The sequence below is a fragment of the Budorcas taxicolor genome, chromosome 15, assembly GCF_023091745.1.
Source record: "Budorcas taxicolor isolate Tak-1 chromosome 15, Takin1.1, whole genome shotgun sequence".
Taxonomy (NCBI): Eukaryota; Metazoa; Chordata; class Mammalia; order Artiodactyla; family Bovidae; genus Budorcas; species Budorcas taxicolor.
In genome coordinates this window covers 43,348,232-43,371,959 of record NC_068924.1, presented here as the reverse complement: position 1 = coordinate 43,371,959, position 23,728 = coordinate 43,348,232, and the positions used below count along the sequence as shown (strand labels likewise).

The 23,728-nt window shown below is 44.7% G+C and overlaps 1 protein-coding gene across 1 annotated transcript in view; it reads right to left on the bottom strand.

Annotated features, from left to right (window-relative positions):
* Positions 1 to 18,468: 18,468 nt before the first annotated feature.
* The window catches only part of TRIM66 (tripartite motif containing 66), a 30,237-nt gene continuing 24,977 nt past the window's right edge, over positions 18,469 to 23,728 (bottom strand). The window contains exons 12-19 of the mRNA XM_052652523.1: positions 22,630 to 22,690; positions 22,018 to 22,192; positions 21,416 to 21,705; positions 20,815 to 20,941; positions 20,422 to 20,496; positions 19,913 to 20,065; positions 19,282 to 19,500; positions 18,469 to 18,585 (exon numbers count right to left, since the gene is read on the bottom strand). Coding sequence (XP_052508483.1) covers positions 18,526 to 18,585; positions 19,282 to 19,500; positions 19,913 to 20,065; positions 20,422 to 20,496; positions 20,815 to 20,941; positions 21,416 to 21,705; positions 22,018 to 22,192; positions 22,630 to 22,690 — 1,160 coding nt within the window. The 3' untranslated portion in view covers positions 18,469 to 18,525. The remainder of the gene's footprint in view (positions 18,586 to 19,281; positions 19,501 to 19,912; positions 20,066 to 20,421; positions 20,497 to 20,814; positions 20,942 to 21,415; positions 21,706 to 22,017; positions 22,193 to 22,629; positions 22,691 to 23,728) is intronic.

Sequence of the window (23,728 nt, the reverse complement as noted above, 5' to 3'; positions counted from 1 at the left end):
CAAGTAATATTCCAAATCTTTATATAAGGTGCACTCTTTTGCTTAAGCTAGTTCAGGTGGCTGGGTTTCTGTTATTGCAACCAAGGTGAATCTAATTATATTAGTTTTATACGGTTTTTGTAACAAATTACCACAAACTTGGTGATTTAAACAACATAAGTGTATTATCTTGCAGTTCCATAAGTCAGAAGTCCGACACTTCACTCAGTGATGTGAAATCAGGGTTAGCGGGTATTTGTTCTTTTCTGGAGGCTCTAGGGGAGAATCTGTTCCCTTGCCTTTTCCAGTTTCTGGGGGTTACCTCATTCCTTGTTTTCGTGGCCATCTTCCTCCATCTTCAAAGGCAGCAATGCTGCGTCTTTCTGATCATGCTGCTGAGGTCACATCTCCCTCTGACTCTAGCTAGAGAGGTTGTTAGCTTTTAAGGACCAAAATGATTAGATGGGTCCACCCAGAAAATCCAGAGTAATCTCCCCATTCCAAGGTCCTTAACGTAATCACCTCTGCAAAGTGCTTTGTACACATGAGGTAACATTCACAGCTTCCAGAGATTAGGACATGGACATCTCGCGGGAAGGGAGGGTGGATCCACGCTAACATACAATCAGTCTATGCCCCTTATAGGAAACTCAATGTATTCCAACCCTGAGTGCCAGGGAAAAAAATAGTTTTCTCCTTGAAAAACGGATACCTCATTTCCTTATAAAGAAAATTAACCATGAAATTGATCACTTTTCCCTTCTCACCTTAGCTTCCAGGAAGACAAGAACCAAATTTACAACTCAACTTTAATAATTTTGTCAAGCTCTACAGCTTGCATATCAGTGCTACAATTTTCTTCTGTCCTCTCCTCCTGTTTTCTCTCATTTCTATGAAATGAAATTTCAATGAAACCTTTTTTTTCATTGTATTGATGATGTGATTTTAAGCTGCTTCAGATACTTTGACTTGCTATTTCCTCTGCCTCTAAGTCTCTGCCCCCGATACCCCTATCTAACATAGTCCCTCCCAGTCTATCACATACCACATCGCTTTACTTTGTTGTCATAGAGCACTGAATACCATCCAAGACAATCTAATTTACCATCTTTCTTTCCTCAGAGGACGTTAAGCTCCAAGACAGGAGGAACCCAGCCTCTTCGTTTACTGCTTGCTCCCAGTACCTGAGACAATGGCTGGCAATTAGCAGCTATTTAATAAAAAGCATGGTGTTAGTAAACGAAAGAGTGAATGGAAAAAAGGAAGAAAGAGCAGGAAGAAGGAAGGCAGAGGCTTTGTAGAATATGGTAACATATAGATGGATAGATAAATAGGTAGATAGACTGAAAAATAGACAAATATTAATTTCTTATGTGCAAATGTCACTAATAATTATAGGGAAGAATCAGAGAAACCCCACAAAGAAGTAACACATGACTTTCTGAAATATATACATAGAGATACTAGGCTTTCTTGAGGAACTCTTGTAAAAGCCTTAGACAAAAAAAAAAAAGAATTTTTTTTTGAGTTTTCAAGTGGCTCAAGGCAGCTACATTAAATATTATGGTTAGTTACCATAGCAGAAGTCATCAGTAATGGATTGTAACACCATGGCCACTAACATGACAAACTCTTGATACTGCCAAGGGAACTCAATCTATGCCAGGGGTCATTACTACACAACAATTTGCTCTCACCCTATTCCTGTAATTATTAATGTCACCACTGGCAACAAGTATTATATACAGTTTACTAAAACACTCTATGGTAACATCATTGTTACAATGCAATATCAAATTACTTAATATTTAACGGAGATCAGAATTGAAGTTTGTCAATATAACAAAACATAGAAGCAATTAGTACAGTTTGTTCCAGGGTTTGTTGACCCTGTTAGTAAAAATATCAAAATCTTGGAGGGAAGAGATAGACTTCAGTTTTCTTAAATCAAAAAGCAGTTGATTTACACACAAATTTCAATTTATCTCTATTATTCAGAAGACTTTAAAAAGACTCTATATCACGAAAAGATCATCCCATAATTTTTCTGTTCTATATTATAAATTAAGAGATGTTTAAATCATTATGTGTTATACTGTGCTCAGTCATGTCCGACTTTCTGCAGCCACATGAACTATAGCCCGCTAGGCTCCTCCATCCATGGAACTATCCAGGCAAGAATACTGGAATGGGTTGCCATTTCCTACTCTATATGTTTTATAGTAAGATTTCTTGAATGGGGAACATGCCTTTTAAAAGTGTATAATATAAAATGTAACTTTACCTTAATGATATCTCTTTGATTATTGGTAGGCTCTACCAATTTACACAAAGTCTTTCCACTTTTCTCCCACCTTGAAAAAAGTAAAACTGTACCTTATCCCCACAATTCAAAATAAACATTTAGCAATTAACTCAATTTTTTTGATCAACTGTGTATGTCTGACCCAGGCTCCTTGTCAGATAAAACTAATTAGATTTCAGGTTAGTGAACACCAAAACTAAATTAAGAGTTCACAGATTAGAAGATTTGATATTGTTTAGATGGAAATTCTCCCCAAATTGATTTATAAATTCCTTACAATCCTCATCTAAATTCCAGCTGCCTTTTTTTGCATAGAAGTTTACCATCTGATCCTAAAATTCATATGGAGTTGCAAGAAACTCAGAGGAGGCAAAGCAATCTAAATGAGAAGAACAAAGTTGGAGGACTCACACTTTCCGATTTCAAAACTTACTATAAAACTTCAGTAATCAAGACTGGCATAAGGACAGACAGATTTAAAAATTCCATGGAATAGAACTGAGAGTCCAGAAATAAATCCATGCATCATTGAACAATCGACAAGGGTGCCAAGGCGATTCAGTGGGTGAAAGAAAAATCTTCAACGAAAGATACTGGGAAAACTGGATATCCACTTGCAAGAGAGTGAATCTGAACCTGTACCTCATACCATATATAAAAGTTAATTCAAAATGTATTAAAGAGCTAAACATAGAAGCTAAAACAATAAAACTCTTAAAAACACAGTTATAAATCTTCAAGACCTTGATTAGGCAATGGTTTCTGAGATGTGATATCTAAAACAAAAGAAATCAAAGAGAAAATGGATTAAATTGGATTTCACCAAATTAAAACTTGTGCTTCAAAAGACACTCTCAAGAAAATAAAAGATATTCACAAAATGGGAGAGAAAATAAGTGCAAGTCTTACAAGTGATAAAAGTCTAGCATCTAAAATATTTTTAAAACTCCTACAACTCAACAGTAAAAAAACAAATAACTCAATGTAAAAGTTGGCGAAGAATTTGAAGAGACATTTTTCCAAAGAAGATAAACATGTACCCAATTTGCACATGAAAAGGTACTTAATGGAGAAATGTAAATCAAAACAATAATGAGACACCACTTCATACCAACTAGAATGGCTATAATAAAGACAGACAGACAATAATATATGCTAATGATGATGTGGAAGAATTAGAACCTTAATACATTGCTGGTGGGCATATAAAATGGTGTAGCTGCTTTGGAACATAGTCTGGCAGTTTATCAAACAATCAGGCATAGAGTTATCGTTTGACCCTGCTAGGTATACACCCAAGAAAACTGAAATTACATGTCCACACAAAAAACTTATACACAAATATTCATAGACATATTATTCATAGTAGCCAAAACCAGAAACAATCCGAATGGCCATTAAATGATGAGTAGATAAAAGATGGTATATCCATACAATGGAACTATATTTGGATAATAAACAAGAATGAAGTACTGATACATGCTACAACATGGATAAACCTTGAAAACATGCTAAGTGAAAGGAGCGAGATACAAAAAGCAATATCTTGTATGATTCCATTTACATGAAATGTCCCAAATAGGCAAATCTATAGAAAGAAAAATTATATTGCTGGTTACCAGGAACTGGGAAGAGAGAATGGAGAGAGACTGTTAGCAGGCATAGAATTTCTTTTTGGGGTGATAAAAATGTTCTAAAATTAGACAGTGGTAATGGCTGAAAAGCCTGGTGAATGTACTAAAAACCATTTAATTGTACACTTTAAAAAAGTGAATATTAGGTATATGAATTGTCTCAATTTAAAGAGTAAAGGTAAAACAACCAAATAATACTTCACATTTCATGAATTCTAAAACTCACTTTTTTTTTTCACTTTTTAAACTTCTTTGAAATTGGGTTGCATGTTATAACTGATCACATATTGCTATTGCTCTCAGCCAGATAGCAGTCCTGACATATGTAGAAATCTTCCTGAAGGACCAAGAAAGTCCCAGCATCTTGTGTCTTGCTGCTGCTGCTGCTGCTAAGTCGCTTCAGTCATGTCCGACTCTGTGCGACCCCATAGACGGCAGCCCACTAGGCTCCTCTGTCCCTGGGATTCTCCAGGCAAGAATACTGGAGTGGGTTGCCGTTTCCTTCTCCCTTTGTGTCTTAGTTTTCATAAAATACAAGTGACACTAATTCACCTAATATCATCATCTCTGATCCTGGTACTGTTCCAAATGCTTTCTGTACTTTAACTTAATCCTCACCAAAGCTCTGTGAAATAAGTACTGTTATTATCCATGTTTTACAGAAAAAGAAACAGAAGTACAGTGTGCTGGAGTGACTTGCCCAAGATCACACAGCTGGTACATGTGTGCTGATCCAGGCTGTTCTGGTCCAGAGTTTGTGCTCCTAACCATTAGGCTTCACTGCTCACTTACCTGTGAGTGCAAGACAGCCACTACTGCCAATGGTCTTCAAGGTTTCCTAACCCAAGTTGGCCAAAAGAGTAATGAAAGCTAATAATGAGTCTTGCAATGGTTTAGTGATTTTAAAAAAACACCATTCATTTGGAAGTTTGACTGGTTCATTCAGATATTTTTGGGCCACATCTGAGGGAGCTTAGATTGAAGGCAGAAGGAGAAGAGGGCATCAGAGGATGAGATGGTTGGATGGCATCACCAGTGCAATGGACATGAACTTGAGCAAACTCCAGGAGATGGTAGGAAACAGGGAGACCTGGCATCCTGCAGTCCATGGGGTCCTGAAGAGTTGGACGTGACTTGGCAACTGAACAACAAGGGAGCTCATAGTCTAGAACTTTGTTTACCAAACTCAGATAAGAGGTAATCTCTTCTTGATTTACAAGGTGAATAAAGGGAGCTGGCATTTTAGTCTAGACCCTCCTGATTTACCCCAGCTGACTGCAGAGATTGACTTCCTTCTCCTGTCGGTCTGGCTGGATGAGGGGCAGATCAGGTAAGTCCCAGCATGGGGAGAGAGAGCTGAAGTCTCTTTTACTTATACATGAAGGGTATGGAGCCAGAGGAAACCCACCAGAAGCCATCTCAGGAAGAAATGCAGGACCCAACCTGAGGCAAAATATTCCACCTCCCTATTACCTGTTATTATCTATTATGATACCTGTTACCTCTATTATCTATATGTTTCCCCATAATAGATGGGGAAACAGTGGAAACAGCGACAGACTTTATTTTGGGGGGCTCCAAAATCACTGCAGGTGTATCACTGCAGCCAAGAAATTAAAAGTCGCTTACTCCTTGGAAGAAAAGTTATGACCAACCTAGACAGCATATTAAAAAGCAGAGACATTACTTTGCCAAGAAAGTAATCTAGTCAAAGCTATGGTTTTTCCAGTAGTCACGTATGGATGTGAGAGTCGGACTATAAAGAAAGATGAGCGCCGAAGAATCAATACTTTTGAACTGTGGTGTTGAAGAAGACTCTTGAGAGTCCCTTGGACTGCAAGGAAATCCAACTAGTCCATCCTAAAGGAAATCAGTCCTGAATATTCATTGGAAAGACTGATGCTGAAGCTGAAACTCCAGTACTTCGGCCACCTGATGCAAAGAACTGACTCATTTGAAAAGATCCTGATGCTGGGAAAGATTGAAGGTGGGAGGAGAAGGGGATGAGAGAGGATGAGATGGCTGGATGGCATCACTGACTCAATGGATATGAGTTTGGGTAAACTCCGGGAGTTGGTGATGGACAGGGAAGCCTGGCGTGCTGCAGTCCATGGGGTCTCAAAGAGTCGGACACGACTGAGCGACTGAAATGAACTGAACTCTATTACCTGACATTCAATTGTGCTGATTTAATGCAAAGTAAATCATTGGAAGATTGAAAGGACTCCTGAGGATTCAAGGATTCATGTATAGCATGCCAGGCTCAGGAGAGAAGATGCATTGTACTGCTTCCAAGAAACTGTAGGTAGAAGAGAAGGATAACTAAGCCCTCTCTGTCTTCATTCTGCCAAGGCTCTTGCCACAGCCAGCCTCCCTGAGACCCCTGGATGCCAAATGCTTCTCTAGGGAAGCTTCACCTGAACCAGATTGCTTTCAAAAACCTGACCCCACAGATACCCTCATTCCTGGAGACCAGTGTGAGGGAGGAGACCAGACTCAGAGCCCTCCACTGCCTCCCCACACCCCCTTACAGAGGCTTCAGTAGCATTTTCCAGCCATGAACAATGGTAATTCCACCTCTTCCAGCTTAGGCCTCAGCCTCAGAATCCAGAAGCCAAACACAGTCCTTTCAGAAGAGAAAAGACTGAAGCAACAGTGACGGCAGAAGACACACACACAAAAGGCAAGGTACCAGCTCTGAACTGCTGCACAATGGAAAGAGGGCTGGGTGGGCAGAGGCTGTGCCTGGAACCACCATCCTTTCATTCATTTTTTTTCCTTCTTAAATTTCCACTTGCTAATAATCTCAAACTTACAGAAAAGTTGCAAAAATAAAAATAGTAGAAGGAATACCCACCCATACACCCTCTTTACCCAGATTCTCCTATTAACAGTTTATCCCATTTGCTTTATTTGTATCTTGTATATATTTTTTCTAATTTTTCTATTTAAATACTTTTCCAATTAAATATATAAATATATATTGCAATATACAATAAGTATATAGTAATATTAAAATACATTTTACATATTTAAATTATAAAAATATCTTTGCACCATTTGAAGGTCACATACACTATAGCCTTTTAAATACTTCACTGCATATTCCCTAAAAATAAGGATAATTTCTTATATAACCACAGCATAGTTATCAACATTGATATTTAACATTGATATGATACTGTAATCTACTGTCCATATTCCAATTTTATTGATTGACCCAATGATGTCCTTTAAAGCATTTCCCCCTTTTCATTAAAGGAACCAGTCTAGCCCTTGATATTGTATTTAGTTACCATGTCTCTTTAGCCTTTTTAATGTGCAACATTTTCATAGCTTTTCTTTGTCATTAGTGACATGGCCATATTTTAAAAATCCTGTCCCCTACTCCCTGACTTTAATATAGCATTTCTCATTTTGGGCTTCTGTGATACTTCTCCATAATTAGGTTCAGACCATACATTCTAGGCTGCAATACTGGATAGGAGATGTGTCCTTCTCAGGATATCACTTCCGGAAGCACAACACATCTATCTGTCCCTCATTGGTGATGTTATTTTGATCACACAGTCAGAGTTGTCTGATTTCTCCACTGCAGAATTACTGTGTATGTTTTCTCCTTCACAACTAATGAGCGGTCAGTAGAGAGACAATTTAAGACTGTGCAAATATTCCACTCTTCGTCAAAATGTCTCCCTTTCCTGACTTTATCCAGAGCTAAAGGAGTGCCGCTGGCGCCACCTATGGGGCTGCTGGCACACTGCAACAAGGGGAATGCGCTTTGGATCCTCCCTCACTCCTGCCACTTGTCTGGTGCCCAGGAGCTGTTTAATCCTTAGAAATTTTTAAAAGAAAAGCCTTAGAAAAATGTAAAAGAAAAGCCTTTGAGGCTTCAGTGACAAGGCCTGAGTTCTAACTCTGACATTGCCACCAACTGATGAGAAAACCGGGACAAGTTCTTCCCCTTCTCAAGACTTCAGAGTTCCCAGTAAAATGGCAGGTTGGACAAAGACCGGATTTCATTCATTCATTTAACAAATACTTGTTGAGTAACTACAGGCACTGTTCTAAGGTCTGGCCAAGATTCCTGTTCTCAGGGAGCTTACACCGTATGAGGGGTGACACAGACAATGAACAAGAAGATAAATTAAGGAAAAGGACAAATATAATAGTAGGAAGTGCTAAGGTGACAATAAAACAAGATAGTGAGAGCAAATGCCTGGGATTCACTTTTGATTGGATAGTTAGAAAAAGCTCTCTGAAGAGGGGCTTTGGCTAAGACATAAAGGATTATATTTGAAATATACTATGAAAGTTTAAAAATATATATAAAAGTATTTGTATAAATACAAAAGTAGTATAACATTTTAACACCAAAGTTTGTAAAAAAGACAAAAATTATACATAATGCGACCACCGTAATCAGTCTGGTATAATAACAATTTAGTATATTTGTATCTTTTTTCTTTTATTTTACATATAATTCTGTTTTGCTCTTTTTAATTTAGCATCATCTCCTAATCATTTTCCATGCTGCTATTCTAGATACAAACATTGCCTGCCTCATGTTTCATTTTTTAAAATTATTTGCCCTTTTCCTCTCCTGAGAACAGTACAATAAACTCTCATGTCCCCTTCATCTAGATTTACCAATTGTTAACTTTTTGCCACACCTACTGTACTTCTAATAACATAATACATAGTTTTTTCTGAACCCCTGAGAGTTAGTTACAGACATAATGATCCTTCATCCCTGAACACTTAAGCATGGACCACCTAAAGACAAGGCCTTTTTTCTCTGTAACCACAGAATCACTCTTGGGAAGCGTAATATTAATACAAGCTATCAGCTCATATTAAATTCTCCCCACCTATCTCAGAAATGTCTTTTCAAATGGGTTTGTTTTTTTGTTGATCTAGTATCCAGTCAAAAACCAGATCTTTTATTTAGTTGTTCTTTTCTACACTTAGAGCTTCGTAGACAGGAAACTTTATCTTAAAGTACACTGACAGAAGTTCAGTGCTCAGTCTTGAAAATGTAGGCCGTTCTAACTGCTAGTGAATATCAGCCCAGTCTAACTATCACTAAAAATGAGATCACCGAGACTGCATGAAAATTTACAACAGAAAACAAAACAAGATTGTTCAATGAGCCTTGGCAATGTTATTCACTCAAAAGCATTTTTAAAGAGGACTGTGCTTCTGAGGGGTTGTTATGTTCTATAAAATGTAATCTAATCTGCAAATTTGTTACCTTAAAACTTGATTCCTCTTTTGATCATTATTTTAACTGATATCTCTGATTTCTGAAATACTTGAGAGGTTTCTCAAGCCAGAAGTTTGGAATTTCCTTCTTCCTTTATGCAACTTATGACTTGGCTGGATTCCTAATTCAAAGACTTTGAGAATCTTTGTCTCAGTTAAAGTATGCCGTATAGATTCTTGAAATATCATTTTAAGGTATATCATAAAATTATTCACCTATCTTCTATAGGCTTTGTTTCCAATATTCTACTATATAAATATTCCAGTATTCTGCTTTTCTACTATCCTGATCACACCTAAAAAATAACATAAGAATTAAAGTAAAAGTAACATTAAAAATAATAAATCCTTAATATTATCAAATATCCTGTGAGTGTTCCTCTTTTCTCAATTGCTTCATATTTTTAGTTTCTTTAAACCAGGATGGAAATAAGTTCCATATTTTGCAATTGGTTTATACTCTTTTTTAAGTCTCTTTCATCTGTAGGTTCCCCTTCCATCTCTTTTTTTCCTTGCAATATACTTGTTGAAGAAACCTATGTTCTATTGCTGCCCCAGACCAGATCTGACTGATTGTATCCTTGTGATGTCATTTTGATGTTCCTCTGTCCTTTTGTATTTCCTCTCAATTGGGAGATACATATGTAAGTTTGCAGTTAAATCTAGAGACTTGATTAGATTCAGAGTCTGTTGGTTTGGAAACACTTCATTGATGATGTTGTGTATCAGGAGACATGTAGTGTCTGGATGTCTCTCTGTGTGATATGGGTAACCATGGATGGTCACTGCCTAGATCCATTAACTAACTGAAGGTTGAAAAAATGGTGATATTCCAATTTATCAACTCTTCCATTATAAGCTAGGAAACTTCTGAGACACTTCCCCTTGCAAACAAAGAACGAGGAGCATTGCTCACCACCCAGCTGGACAAGGAGTGTCAGCCACAGCAGGCGCTGACCGGCACGCACCCTGAGAGGACTGTCATATGAAAAACAGAATGAAGCGCTCTGCACTTTGGGAAGAACAGGGCCTAGAGAGTTAGATGTATATCTCAAGAAGAATTTTAATGAGCCCAGATTCTTGACTTCCCACACACAGAAAAGCACTAAAATCACTGAGATATCTGCTCTCTGTGACTAGCACTAATCGTTCACCAGGATGTGTGTTTGTGCATCTTCTCTAGCCAAAATCATATATCAGCTGATTTCTCCTCTGCCCCTTTGGTGCAGAGGCTGTCCCCTGAGTTACAGTCCTCTGTGAAGTCCCTGAAAAACATACTTAAATTTGCAGCTCTTATGTTGTGCATTTTTCCTTAAGGTGATACTCCCATTAACTATCTGGTTGCCCACAGAAGCACTTCATATAGGAAAGAGAATTCTTCATTACACTTATTAAAAAGTCACAGAGGCACTGCGTGGCACAGGCTTTGCCATAAAGTGATGTTGTCAGTGGGCCCCATCAAACCTGGGACTCACCAGAACAAGTGGGGAGCAGAGTCCTAGATAACACAGCTGCTTTCAGCAGGACCAGGCCTTCACCCTTAGGCTGGGGCAGGGCTGAGGCTGTGGTGGTTGTTTCCAAGCACGGAGAGATCCTTGTTTTCTTCATGAATGCTGAGCTTGGCCTCAATAGGTTTTATACCTCTGGAGGCCAGGGGTACAGCAGCTTCCAGGAAGTTGAGGGATATCATCTCAGCCCAAGGAGCAAAGAAAGCTCTGGTTTTGGCATATTAGAGTATAGGCTCAGCTGCTATAACAACAAAAAAAATAAAGGGGCTTAAAAAGTGAAATGTATTTCTTCCTCAAAGAAAGCAACAGTCCAATGAGGTAAGCAGGTAGATCAAGGTAGATGGAGACTGTGCTCCATGAGCTTGTCAAATCACCTAGGTTCTTTGTACTTCCTGTTTCATCATTCTCTAGGATGTCATATCCATCAGCAAGATTAAAGTGGATAACCAGTAGGCTTACCTGTGTTCCTGTGTGGAGGAAGGGTAAAGACAGAGGAAGCGGAGGACAAGCAATTTCATTTAAAACCTGTCTTGGAAGTTTTATACATTATTGCCTTTCATAATTGATTGTCAAGAATTTATTCATAAGATAGCATCCAGCTGCAGAGGAAGCCAGGGAAGGTGGAGAAGTGGATTATTACTAAAATTAAGGAGAAAATGGATACTGGCAACAATTAGCAGCCTCTGCCCCAGTTTGATAATGGCCTCTAGGGATTGATTACAGCCTCTCAGTCCTCAAACCATATTGTGGGCAAAGCCTCCAGGAGCTGACATCTGAGAGCCCTTCCCAGAGCCCAGGCATTCTTATTCCAGGAGGCCCTACAACACACATCAAATGTTAAAATGTATTCACAGCCTACAGTAAAGAGGGTTTTTACTGCAAAATCTTGAAATTGTTTTCACAGTTTTTCTTTTTGAATTATTTGGCCAAGAGTAATTCATTTAATCTACAGTTGGCTTGGCTTTCTTCATCTTGCTAACAAAGATGACACACATGATTGTTAAGAACACAGTAACATACAGTAAATAGAATTTCTTATGAAGTGAAGAACTCTAACCAGCAAATTGTTTCTAAGTGTAATAAAATTTTAATGAAATTGTTATAAAATTAACAATTAAGAGTTTAACATAATGGCATAGTTTATAGACATTTAACTATTTATTTAAATTTTGTCATTTTTAATTCTAATGTGTTTCTGACATATTTGTGTAGGTCCCTGAAAAGCTCTCAGGCCCTGGATACCCTGGCTCTACTTTCTCGTGGATAAAGCAGTCCCACAGGCCACCTGTGCAGAAAACGTGCTGCAGACCTACCTGCCGGGACAGGGCGTGCTCTAGCAGGTGCCAGAGAACCTGAAGAATGGGAAGCAGAGAGGCCCCCCTGGGACCTAGAGAAGGCTGGTACTAATAGAATTAGGAAGGAAAAAGCAGAGCAGAAAGCTCAGAGCAGGTGTGGGGAAAGGTGTCAGGTACTTGGGCCAGTCTGAGGAGGGGTGGGGGAAGGTGGGTTAGACAAAATTTCCAGGTCTCATTGTCAGCATTAAATTGATGGTCATCCTTTCTTGAAACACAAAGTTCCTTAGCTCCCCAGACACCACATTACCCAGTTTTCTTTCCATGTCCCTGGCTGCTTTGAAGAAGAATGTTAAGGGCACCGAGGGATGGATGGCCTATGTGTAAGGTGATGCTGAGACACCCAAGTGAAAGTGTCCACAGACCACAACGTTTGTGGGTCTGGAGCTCTGAGAGTGGGCCCATGACTTTATAAGATTCCTCAAGATTTCTGCATCTGTTAGGATGCTTAGTTGCAGGTAAAAGTATCGATTTTGGCTAATTTAAGCAGAAATGAGTTTATTAAAAGATTTTTAAAGCATTTCGCAGAATTAGTGGGAAGGCCAGGGAACTGAGCTAAGAGCTAATTGGAGTGCTGAAGAAACTACCGCTGTCGTCAAGCACCAGGTCCTTCAGCTTGTGCTGCTGCTGCTGCTGCCATGGGAACCCCACCTTGCTGCAGCCAGTGCTGTCACCAGAGGGGTCTCTGCAGTCCCTGCTTCGCTTTGCCTTTCTTTTCTTTCTCTCTCTTTTGAAAAAATAACTACCACTGGACCAGTACCCAGGCTGCAAGGGATGCTGGGAAATCAAGTTTTATTGTATTCAGACTCAATAGTGAGAAGTGAGCTCTGCCTCCCAAGACTCCTGGGGTGGGGAATTCTCCAAAAATAGGAAAGAGGTTCAGATTCCATTCAGTCAGAACGAATGACAAATATTCACTACAATGTCTTTGCCCTGCACGATGACTGGAAGCCACTGGGCAGAGAGGAACACTCAGGTTAAGTGACTGGGGAATGTCGCTATATAAAGGATATTCCTGAAGTGGTGAGGGTCTAGAAGTGGTGGGCACTTTTCCCCCAGACCTCGCCTCAGACTTGCTGCCTCTGTTTCAAAGAACAGGCTGTGTTCACCCAGTAAGAAGCAGAGAGTGGAGTTCTTTCCTAGTGAGAAAGCTCCCCAGTCTGCTCTTCCCCACCTTGTGTCTTAAGGATGGTGGAGTCTGGGGGTGAGAAGACCAGGAAGTCGGTTCAACCATCTCCACTGAAAAAACACTCCAGGACACAATTACTGGTAAAGAAAAGTGCTCTTTTTTTAATTTGTTCTTGAATGTGTAGGTTCTATTAAGATCAGTGACACTTCCCCTTATAATGTTCCTCCTTCATGCCCCCAACCACCTTGGATCCGATGGCCACTTCTAGAAGAGGCCTAGCAGGAACTTACCCTACACAACCAACAGAGGGGTGCAGCTTGAGGAATGAGCACATGGCTCCAGAAGCAGCACCAGCTACTGAAGACTTTCCTCAAGGCAGCTCAGTCTGGCCTGTGACGCCCTTTGCCCTGGCTTGGTCAAGACTCCCTAGCCATGTCCCACTGCAGTGTTCCCTTGTTCCCTGTGTGACCTGAGCTTTAGAATTAGAATCACCATTACCACCTTTAGAGCTGGAGAGCCTCTGAGAGATCACTGTTTTCACATCTTCCGCCCTACTTCCTCCCCATGACTCTATAGATGGGGAAACTGTACCCAAGGTCACACAGTTCATAACTGGCAGAGTCAAACTTAGGTATCTAGCATCTCAAATAATACATCTTTCTGTCATACCTTCTTGCCTCCAAGAAAACAACCAGCATCTGCCTCCAGCTCAAGGAACAACTGAGCAAGCAGGTGGTGGTGATCAGTACAGATGGGGACGACCTGGCTCAAGGGGCCAGGCTGACCCTAGTTGAACCCCAAGCAAGCGATGAATCACAGAGCTTCCTGATTTCCCTCCAACAAAATGTTATCAGTGGCAGATACCCACCCCAGATGGGATCTTCCTCCTGGCTAGAGCACTGATCCCTGCATAGAAACATGCTTACCATGATCCCATGCTCCTTCCCAGCTAAGGCAGGCTCTAATTGGTGTGAAGATCCTAGTGATGAGCTGCCCACCAGCTGGGTAATACAGTTTACCAAATTTCTTCTTGGTAAGACCTAAATCCACATTCCTGGGCTGATTTATATAGGGCCTCTTAGTACACTAAAATCTGACTAAAATCTGTCTGTGTCTGTGCTGGGAGAGACAGAAAGAATGACAGATGCTGTCCTCCCAGCAGAGCTCACACACTTGCTTGGCATGAGGAGATCTGAGTCCAGGAGAAGAAATGAAGTCAGAGAAAACGGGCAGACACGAAGGGTAGGGGAAGGAGCAGCCATGCTTCCTCCTGTGCATCGGCTCCTGAAGACAGGAGACCACAGGATGCTACCGATGGCGCTTCCTGTCTGTATCTCCAGGAAGGCTCAGCCTCTGTGGCTGAGAGGTAAAGAGGATAACCCAGATAGCTGCAGTGTCACCAAAGCCGAGCAAAGAGGGTTTTTCAAAGAGGAAGCGGTAGATGATGTGAAATGCTGTAGGGAGTTCATGACTGTTGAGGGCTGAAATGTATTCGCTTGATTTGGCAACTGGGCAGTCACTGGTGACTTTTATGAAAAACTATATAGAGGATGAAAGAGTGACTAGGAAGAATCAATAAAAAATATTTTGTTAAGAGAAATTTGGCTGACAAGGGGAAAATGTAAGTGTAACAGACTCTTAAGAAATTTTATTTTAATCTTGGGGAGACTTTAGTTAATTTGTTATCTATGTGGAGGTAACCAGTGGAGAGTGTGGCTGAAGACCCTGGAAAATGGGAGCAGTGAGATAAGCGATAAAGCACAGTCTTGGAAGATGCAGAGCAGGATTAGATAAGTAGAGCACCAAACAGGAATAACTGGCAGGGAGCTAAGGATGGATGCACAGAGGCATGGGAGGCGAGAGGAGCACGTGGACAGCCAAAGTCTTGTTTTAGGGTCTCTCTTCTGTGAAGTAGGCAATGAGGCCAGTCATTTGCGGAGAGAAAAGATAAAGGGCACGCATGGAAAGCAGAGTAATAACAAGTCAAAGATACACCAATCAATACTGAGAGCCCAACTGAGGCTCTCAACTCTGAAATCTGTCATGCTTAGGAGCCCAAAAGAGGGAGCTAAACACAGGTTGATGCAGAAAGTGGAGGAGGGTTGATAGTTCCAGCAAAAGCTGGAGAGGATGAGGAAGTTCAGGATGCTGAAAAAAGCATCAGTGTGTCATGGGACATGGGTTTAGGCTCAGGAGAGGAGGAAGTCCAGGAGAAGACTGAAAGACTGGGAGAACAGAGAGCTAAAGTCTTGGAAACGGGTTGAAGGAGCAGGCAGTTAAATTAATAGCAGTGGAACAGTGGGAGAAGAGGAAGCACAGGGGATGTTAATCCAGAAAGGGCAGAGTCTCATTAAGGAGTTCAGAAGAGAAGATTGTAGGTGACACCATGGAGTGAAAGAGAAAGCAGAGCAGAGCCCAGGAACATATAGGGAGGGGTCTAGGTCTTAGGAGCAAGGCAAAGACCTGTTGCCAGAATCGGGTACAGGGAGCCAGAGTGCACCAGGGTTGACGGCAGGGTTCTCTGTGAAGACCTACAGAGCCTACAGAGGATCTGGTGGCTGCCACTTGCACAGACAGGCAAGATGCATAGCTGGCAACTGCTGGAAGTTAGGCCGAGTCAACCTACCTAGGTTCTAGAAGAGTGCACTACAATCTCCTCTGCATCAGCTGAAGCTAGCCCGTTCTTCTGTTTCTCAGCACATCCAAGAGACCCAATTTCTCTTCTAGGACTGCATTCTGTACCTTACCAGAACTCACTGCATTTTCACTTCATGACTTTGTCAATGACCAAAGGACTTAACTGATTCCAAAATGGGACCATTATAGGAGTAAGTCAAAAACAAGATTAGCTCAAATGTTAACAAAGAGCCATTAAAGACGGTCACGCAGCCAGTAGCCTTTAGTTTAATTTCTAAAACACCATGTTGTTTTCTGCATGCAAAAACAAAACAAAACTATGACTTAAAACACTGGTGTTAAGTTCACAGGAAAAGCCAGGAGAGGGCAGTGCTGTGGGGTAACCAGTGGAGGAACGGGGGGGCCACACACTCCTGGTGGAAAGGACACCCTCCTTCCCACCCTCCCTGCTCAGGTGCCTAAAGGGAGCTTCTTGGCATGCAGGGTTCTCAGCAGTGGGAAGGGAGCATGTGACTCTCTACCACATCACTAAGGTCCCCTGGCCCAGCAGGCTACAAGTGGGAACAACACTGATACAAGGGAAGCCAAGCACTAAACTATATTTCTGCTTCGTATTTGTGGTTTCCCTCTGGTCTTGGGGAAAGATGTCAATCAGGTTTGAGACTGTCACAGCCTTCACCCAGCTGCCCAACACAAAGCACCGTGAAGGTGATCCAGAGAAGGTGGGAAGGTGACCCACACAAAGGAAAAATGACCGAGAGGAGGAATTAATGAGGTAATTACAGAGAGAACCTTGCCAAGCCAACTAAATAGAGAAAAAGATTCAAAAATTGAAAGGGAAATGGCTAGAGCCCAAACCATAAAGTCATATGAGCTCCAAAGAGCAGAGGGTTATGCCCAAAGATTGCCTGGCTACTGGAGTATTCAAGACTTAGTTACCCCAAACCAGAAAACATGGTTATGGAAACCCATCTGCTTAGAAGAGCTTGGCATGTGCTGGTGAGAGAATGGTAAGTCAGTGGGCATAGTCTGCTTTGAAGTGAAGGTGCTCTTTCAGCCTGGGTGGAAAGGAAATGAGCAGTTCCATCCACGCACAAGGAGAGAAGAAATGTTTTCTCTGATCAAAATGTCCCCATTAACAAGGGGCCTACAGCCAAGAATTTCCTTAAACTTCATCTCTTGGCAAAAACAAAGCCATGACCTGCAGCTCCCTTGAAATTAGCTAAGCCATTACAGGACCAGGGAGAGCTGTCTCCAGGCCAAGCCAACATCAGTAACAGGTTCCTTCTCAACCAAGCCCTTGCCAATGAGGTGGCCTGACCCCCAGCATCTGTGTATGCCTTTTCCTCCCAAACTCCTTGCATGGACCATGACCGTCTATCTGAGATGTACCCTGGAGCGCTGCTCCTGTGCCCGTGAGCCCCAGAACACTTCTCTCTGAATTCCTGGAGAAATAACGTTCTGAAGTTGCTTCAGGGTCACCAAAGGACACTGAAGAGGCTTCTATCAGTTTTACATCCCTGACAGAACTTCCATGAATGCTTAGGCCTTGCTCCTGCCAGTCCCTCTGACCTTCTCCAACCTCCAACAAACAAAAGGGGGTGGGGGGCTATCAGCAGTCTTGACTTTTTCTTGGCTATGGACAGCCTGAGGGCAGGCGAGTCAGAGGACTCACTCTGATCTTTGGCTCTATGAAGTGGAGGAGTTGAGAGCTAGGATCTCTAAGCCAGAGGAGAGACCCAGCAGAGGGAGCTGGTTGTGGGTCATTCTCCTTGGCCCAGAACTTCCATATGTGAAGCAGACGGCAGCTTCCTCACAGTTCTCCCAAGCAGAACTCAGGGTCTGGACCTCTGAATGGGCATAATGAAGGGGTGGCCACCAATAATCACTTCTAGAAAGCCAGTTCTGACACCAAAGAAGAGCTCGCAATCCAAGGAAGTGGCACAGAGGGCACGCTCTGAGGTTAAAATCTTCTTAAGCCTGTAAGTAAGATCTGAGCCTGAAGACCTAAGTGGTGTCTGCACGGCTCCCCAGCCCCATCAAGAATGCCACACTATCTAGAGCTCCACGGTGGCCACCTGCATCAGCATCAGGAGAGGGGACGTGAAGAACAAATACCCTGAAAACCGTGAGAACCCGAATAGGCACCAGTTGAGACCTATGGCCTCTAGAAGCCTCATTACCACACCCAGGGCAGGTGCCTCTGTCCGAGCAGGCCAAACAAAGGCAAATAGTGACAGTCTTTGGCTGTGCTAGGCCAAGGATCACAGGCCTGCAGTAGATATATCAGAACCTCTCTCCCTTCTTTTACCCTCTTCTGGGCCCAAGAGGAATTCAGATACATACGCTGCTCCTGAGCCCTGCACACTGAAAGGTGAGAAATGTCTGCCTTCGTCAGCAGGAAGAATTCACCAAGGAAGGATGGTCCTCCTGAGCCCGACCAGGCTTGGTCTTGTCAAGTGGACCCTACACATCTGACCGTTCTGCTCACAGGGAACACCCCCTCTTTGCTGTTTATTTCTGAAATCTTCTCTGTAGTGGATGCACTATGGCTCCCAAATAAATGCTGTAAGATGCAAAAGGCAAAGAAGGGCAGTACAGGCTCGACAAGAAGCGTCTCACGTCCACGATCCAAGGAGAATGCGCTGAAAGGTGGGGAGGAGGGGTCAACAGGAGGAGGCACCAGCTGCCAGAGTGCTTGGTCTCCTTCCAGCCCTCACACCTGGGAGATGCTGTTAGCCAGGCGGAACGACACTCGTTTTGCTCTTTCATTCTCCTGAAAGAAAAAATATTTAGAATCAGAATGCCCAAATGTAGGGTTCATTAGTGTGAAAAGTCTAGACTAGGATTCCCCAGGGCCAAAGCGTTTTATTCCACCCCAGGGATGCAACTTCAAAACTCATGAAGCCACCAAGCACTGTGTGCCACGTGTCACAGGCGATGGGGGTGGCTAGGGGGACCCTGGCACACAGTGGGCAGGCAGTACATGTCAGTGGAATGAAACAGCATGGAACTGACGTTTCAGGTCTGCACGAGTAAGACCAGACAAAAGGTCAGAGGAGATCTCTTTCCTGCAAGCAACACCTCTCCTTCCTTCTCTACATCAAGGGGCCAAGAAGACTCTCCCTTTCTCCCAACCCAAGTGGAGATCAGGATTGAGACCAGGGCATCACAGTGTGGAATAACCAGCAGGAGTCAGGAGACCTGGTCCTGTTGCAAATTTTCAGGGTGACCCAGGCAGATACATCCACCTCTCTGAGTTCCAAGCCTCAGGGGTCACTGGAGTTGAAGAGCCCCACACTGCCTTGCCTTCCACTTAGGCTGAGGGGTGGGAAGTGACGGCTCCTTGTCCCTACTCTCTTGTGCCACCTGAGCTGAAAAGCCTCACTTCAGGTTACCCTGTACTTGCTGCCTGGGTGCCCTCCACCTGCCTAATCACCCACCCGCCTGCCAGCTGGCAGCAGCTTCTTACCATATGTCGCCGCCGCCTCTTGGGTTGGATGCCCTCCTGCATGTAGTGGGGCCACGGAAAACCCTGGGGAGTGGAATACCCGCTCTCACTAGACACCTCTTCAGAGTCTGAGTCCTCCTGCTGTGGCTGAGCAAACCGTTTCTCGGGGTAGATCTCCTTCAACCAGCCCTCAAAGAACACTTCCAGGCAGCGGCCTGCCTCTGCAACCTCAGAGTCGGGCTGAAGGGGGAGGAGAGCAGTGATGACCTGTCCCTGATCCACCAGCCCATCCCTTCCAGGCTGCTCAAGAGCTGTACAAAGAGCACAAAGCCCCGCTGGGTCTCCTGGATGGCTCAAATTCTACATTTTCTCAGGACCCAGGATAATCCGTTTAGTGTCATCAACTCTCCAAGCAGAAGTGACCCTGACAGTTACCCACAGATAACGAGTCACTAACAACCCCCATCTTCCTCCTGAGTTCATGCTGAGGCCCAAATGTGGGAGGAGTTTATACACAGTCGCTACAGTAGGCCCCCGAAGGTCTGCTCCCAGGTCCTCATGGCAGCCCAGGCCCAAACCAGACACCCCTATCCAGCCATGACACTCCTGGGGTCACCGGAAATAGAGGAGAGGGAAAACAGGGAAGACATACGTAATTGAACTTAGCACAGTTCCAGAACATGAGGCGGACGTCTGATACCACCTCCTCCGGGGTGGTGTAGTGAGCTGGGTCCTTCTTTTGCAGCTTCCTCCGGATGATCGACAGGTCCATGGGCCTCTTAATAATCTGGTAGTAATGTCGGGCCTTGGGGGAGGAGAGGAGGGGAAGCAAATAGGAAGAGAGAAGTGGAGGAGAAAAGTGAAGGATAAGAAGGAAGAAAAGATAGAGAATGAGTTGGAGTAGAAGGAAAAGAACCCAAGGAAGAGAAAGGCAGCAAGAAGCAACAGGTGGAGGGAAGGAAGGGAAGCGAGGAGTGCTTTACATGTCAAGCGGGTCTGACGCAACAGCAGCTGGGGCCTGTGGTGGCCAGGCCCCCCAGGTCCCGAGACCATGCACAAATTACCCCTACTTCCAGGGGCCACGCTCCGAGCCCACCCTGGGCACCACCGCAATCCGCTCGAGGCCCAGGCTTTCTGCAGAACCAGCAAGCGCTTCCTTACCAGCGGGCTGACAGGCTCGTGGAAGGGCAGGCTGAGGCTATTGCAGCACAAGGAGAGCACCAGCTTCTCACACTTCTGCAGAAACCAGAACGGGCAGCCGTGTCAGTCTGCTCTGGCCCCACCTCAGTAAGAATTGACCATGGTGACCCTCGTGGCTCTGGCCCACAGGGTATGAGCCGCCAGCCATACCAGGGCACAGTTCAGCCTCCCAAGCCAGAGGAAGACAGCTGGCAGAAGAAAAATCATAGCGAACCCCCATGGGCCAAAGTCCAGGCATAGCGCAAAAGAGAGGTACCAGAGAGGCTTCTCATCCCCCTCAGAAAAGTCTCAGCCCCCATAGGCACAGGCAGGCTACCCCAGGTGGGAACCTTGTTCCCAGAGACCCCTGCCTACCTTCTGGTCATATATGCTCAGGCCAGGAGGGGCCCGCACTCCAGGCTGGCTAAAGCGGGCATTCTCACAGTCATACTCCATCTCAGGCTGGGTCAGGCTGCGGCACAAAGTACACACCCAGTCTCCCCTGCAGAGGCAAGTGAGGCCATGTGAGGCCTCAGCACGTGTCCACAGCCCCCTCCCTTGTCCCTCTACCCCGAGACAGGCTTGGGGTGGGGGTGGCATGAGAAACTAAGTCCCCAGCCCTGCCCTACAGAGAATGGCTTCCTAGCAACAGGCTTGAAAGAAACTCAGTTAACTCAGGATTAGAGAATCCAGAAAAACAGGAGTTAGCAAGGGGCTGGGAGAGACATCAAGGGATAAATCTGCACAAGAGGAAGCTGGGAACAGAGGAGGAAGCTGGGAACAGAGGAGAAAGGGAAGCATCCGCCTGTCTGTGTGCAGAAGCACAGAGAGAGCCACTAAGTCACAGACCTGCAGTTTATGCAGGCCAGAGAGGGGAGGAAGTCTCCCCCGAGGGAGCCCTGTGGGCTGGCCTGGAATAACCTCCCTTGGAAGACCACTGTGCCATCCAGGTCAGGGCCTGGGTTGCATGACTCACCCTGGGAAGCTGAGCAGGGCTGGCAAGTGGCAGGAAAGGTGGTACACTTTGGGGCAGCGGTCACAGCACAGCAGCTCCCCGCCGTTGAGGCAGACAGCACAGAAATCCTCATTCTCTATGGGTACTGGGGGCCCCTTCTTGGCTCCGGGGGTTCGAGGAATGAGCCTGTGTTCTTCAGGAGATGCACTCTCCACCTCTGGAGGCTGCTGCCCAGCCAGAGATGTGACAGTGACCTTTCTTCCCCCCAGATTTGGGGCCTGGATGGCATCAGGCAGGTGGTCCTGGCTGACCTTGGGGAAGAAGTGAGTCTGAGCGGTTAGAGCGAGGCACCACATTGTTGAGGGAGGGAGAGGAAAGATGACCAGCCCTGGGCACCAACTTATTTCAGGACCCCAAACCAGCCAGCCCTAGGAACACCAGGACAGCTCAGTCCTAGTGTGCCCCTCACAGACCCCAGGCAGCAGGGGACAAGGTGTGGCCGAGCAGCAGCCCCACTCAGAGACTCGGAACAAGGCTGGAGCCAGGATTCTGCCAGGAGCAGAGAGAAAGAGAGGCTCCTGGACTGGGCCAAGTTTCAAGGAGAAGGCAGAGAAAAGCGGTACCTTAATGGACATGCTGGAGGACTCAGCACCACATTCGATGATCAGCAGGAAGCTCCCATCCTGATCATTCTTCTGTGGCTTCAGCTTGAACACCGGCATCTCGCCCGAGGAGGCGGCACAGATCTTGAGCCGCTCCAGGCGCACATAGGGAATCTTGGGCTCATTACTGAAGGGTCTAGGGCAAGAACCACATCTCTGGGTCTCGGACAGGCCACATCCCTCTGGCCCGACTGCTCAGTCAAGCTCATCCACGATCCCACAACTGAACTGCTCAGGAGCTCCTCAGTCCAACCCTCCACAGGCCCCTGTTCCAGCCCGCCACCAGCTCTGCCTGGTCAGGTCCCATTGGCCCCTGGGAGCCCTCTGGTCAAAGGGGGACCCCTGTAGAGGGGGAACTGCACCCAGAGTGCCTGCCTCACAGCACTGGAGTCAGGACATCCTCCCACAACCATCCCAGACACACAACCACACACCCACTCCAGGGTCTGAGGGCTGAGGACAGAGGCAGGCAAGCTCCAGATTAAGTACTCAAGGAGACTCACTTCCTGTGCCAGTCTCCCAGGACATGAAGTTGGATGGTGGGAGAGGGATGTTGAGCCAAGGGTCTGTTACCTGATACTCTGGTTCCCTTTTGTGTTCAGCCCGAGGGCTCCTTGTTCAAAATTCTCATACTCTAAGACAAAAGACAAATTCATAATACATTTATAATAACACACCCCATCACCCACACCTTCTACTCTTATCCGCTACTCATACTGCGGTCACACGCCTGTCATACCGTCGTTACTCACACTGTAATCACTCATCATGGTGACAATCCTACCCAGCTCCCTTCCTGAGGGGGGAAGAAGGCTACTTTCTTTTTCAAAGATAACACAGGTAACACTCAGAGGCTACCCAGGAGTGAGTGTTGGGTTAGGTGCTAAGGAGCCAGCATCTCACCTTCAAAATGAGCTCAGAAGTCACTCATTCCCCATGTATATACTGGTGTCACCTGCTCTTAGGAGTCATTCTGTGCAGCCCCTTCCTTATCAGCCAAGTGCTGGGATTTCAGCACAGCCTGAGAATCCAGCTCACCTTGCAGGGGCAAGAGGCTCCCAGGAGCCCTCCCCAGAGAAGTGCAGTCTGTGCAGATAGGCAGGGGGCAGTGGGGAGAGAGGAGGACTCTAGCATGTACCAGGTGCCCACTCAGCACCAGGCACTGGCCGAGGCACCGTCCATGGACAAGCAGGGTTCAAAATATTTAATTGCTTACAATTCAGGGTGGTGTTATTGTGCAGTTAGGAAGAGCCAATGTGAGGCGACAAGGAGAAAAATTTCTTCATCTATTAAATACGTAGGTAACATCGATCGTCACAAACTACACATGTATCATACACCGAACTAAGAAGGCCCCCAGGACTCACTAGGCAGTTGCTGTCTAACTTCCCAACCAGCCCTCTCCTTCCCTGGAAGGAAGGTGCCTCGCCTAGCCACATTTGAGACTGCGTGTGGGGAGCTGGGAAGACAATCAGAGCCAAGTCCAACCAGTGCAAATTCCCCTTTCTGTGAGACAAAAATCCACGTCAAGGCCAAGTGCAAGGCCAATTCTTGTTGCTACAGGATAAGTCATCAGATGATTTCACTGCAGGTATTTTTCCCAGAAGCCTACGAAGTAGCTATGATTAGCTCCATTTACAGGGGGGAAAACTAAGTCAGAAATGTTAGGTAT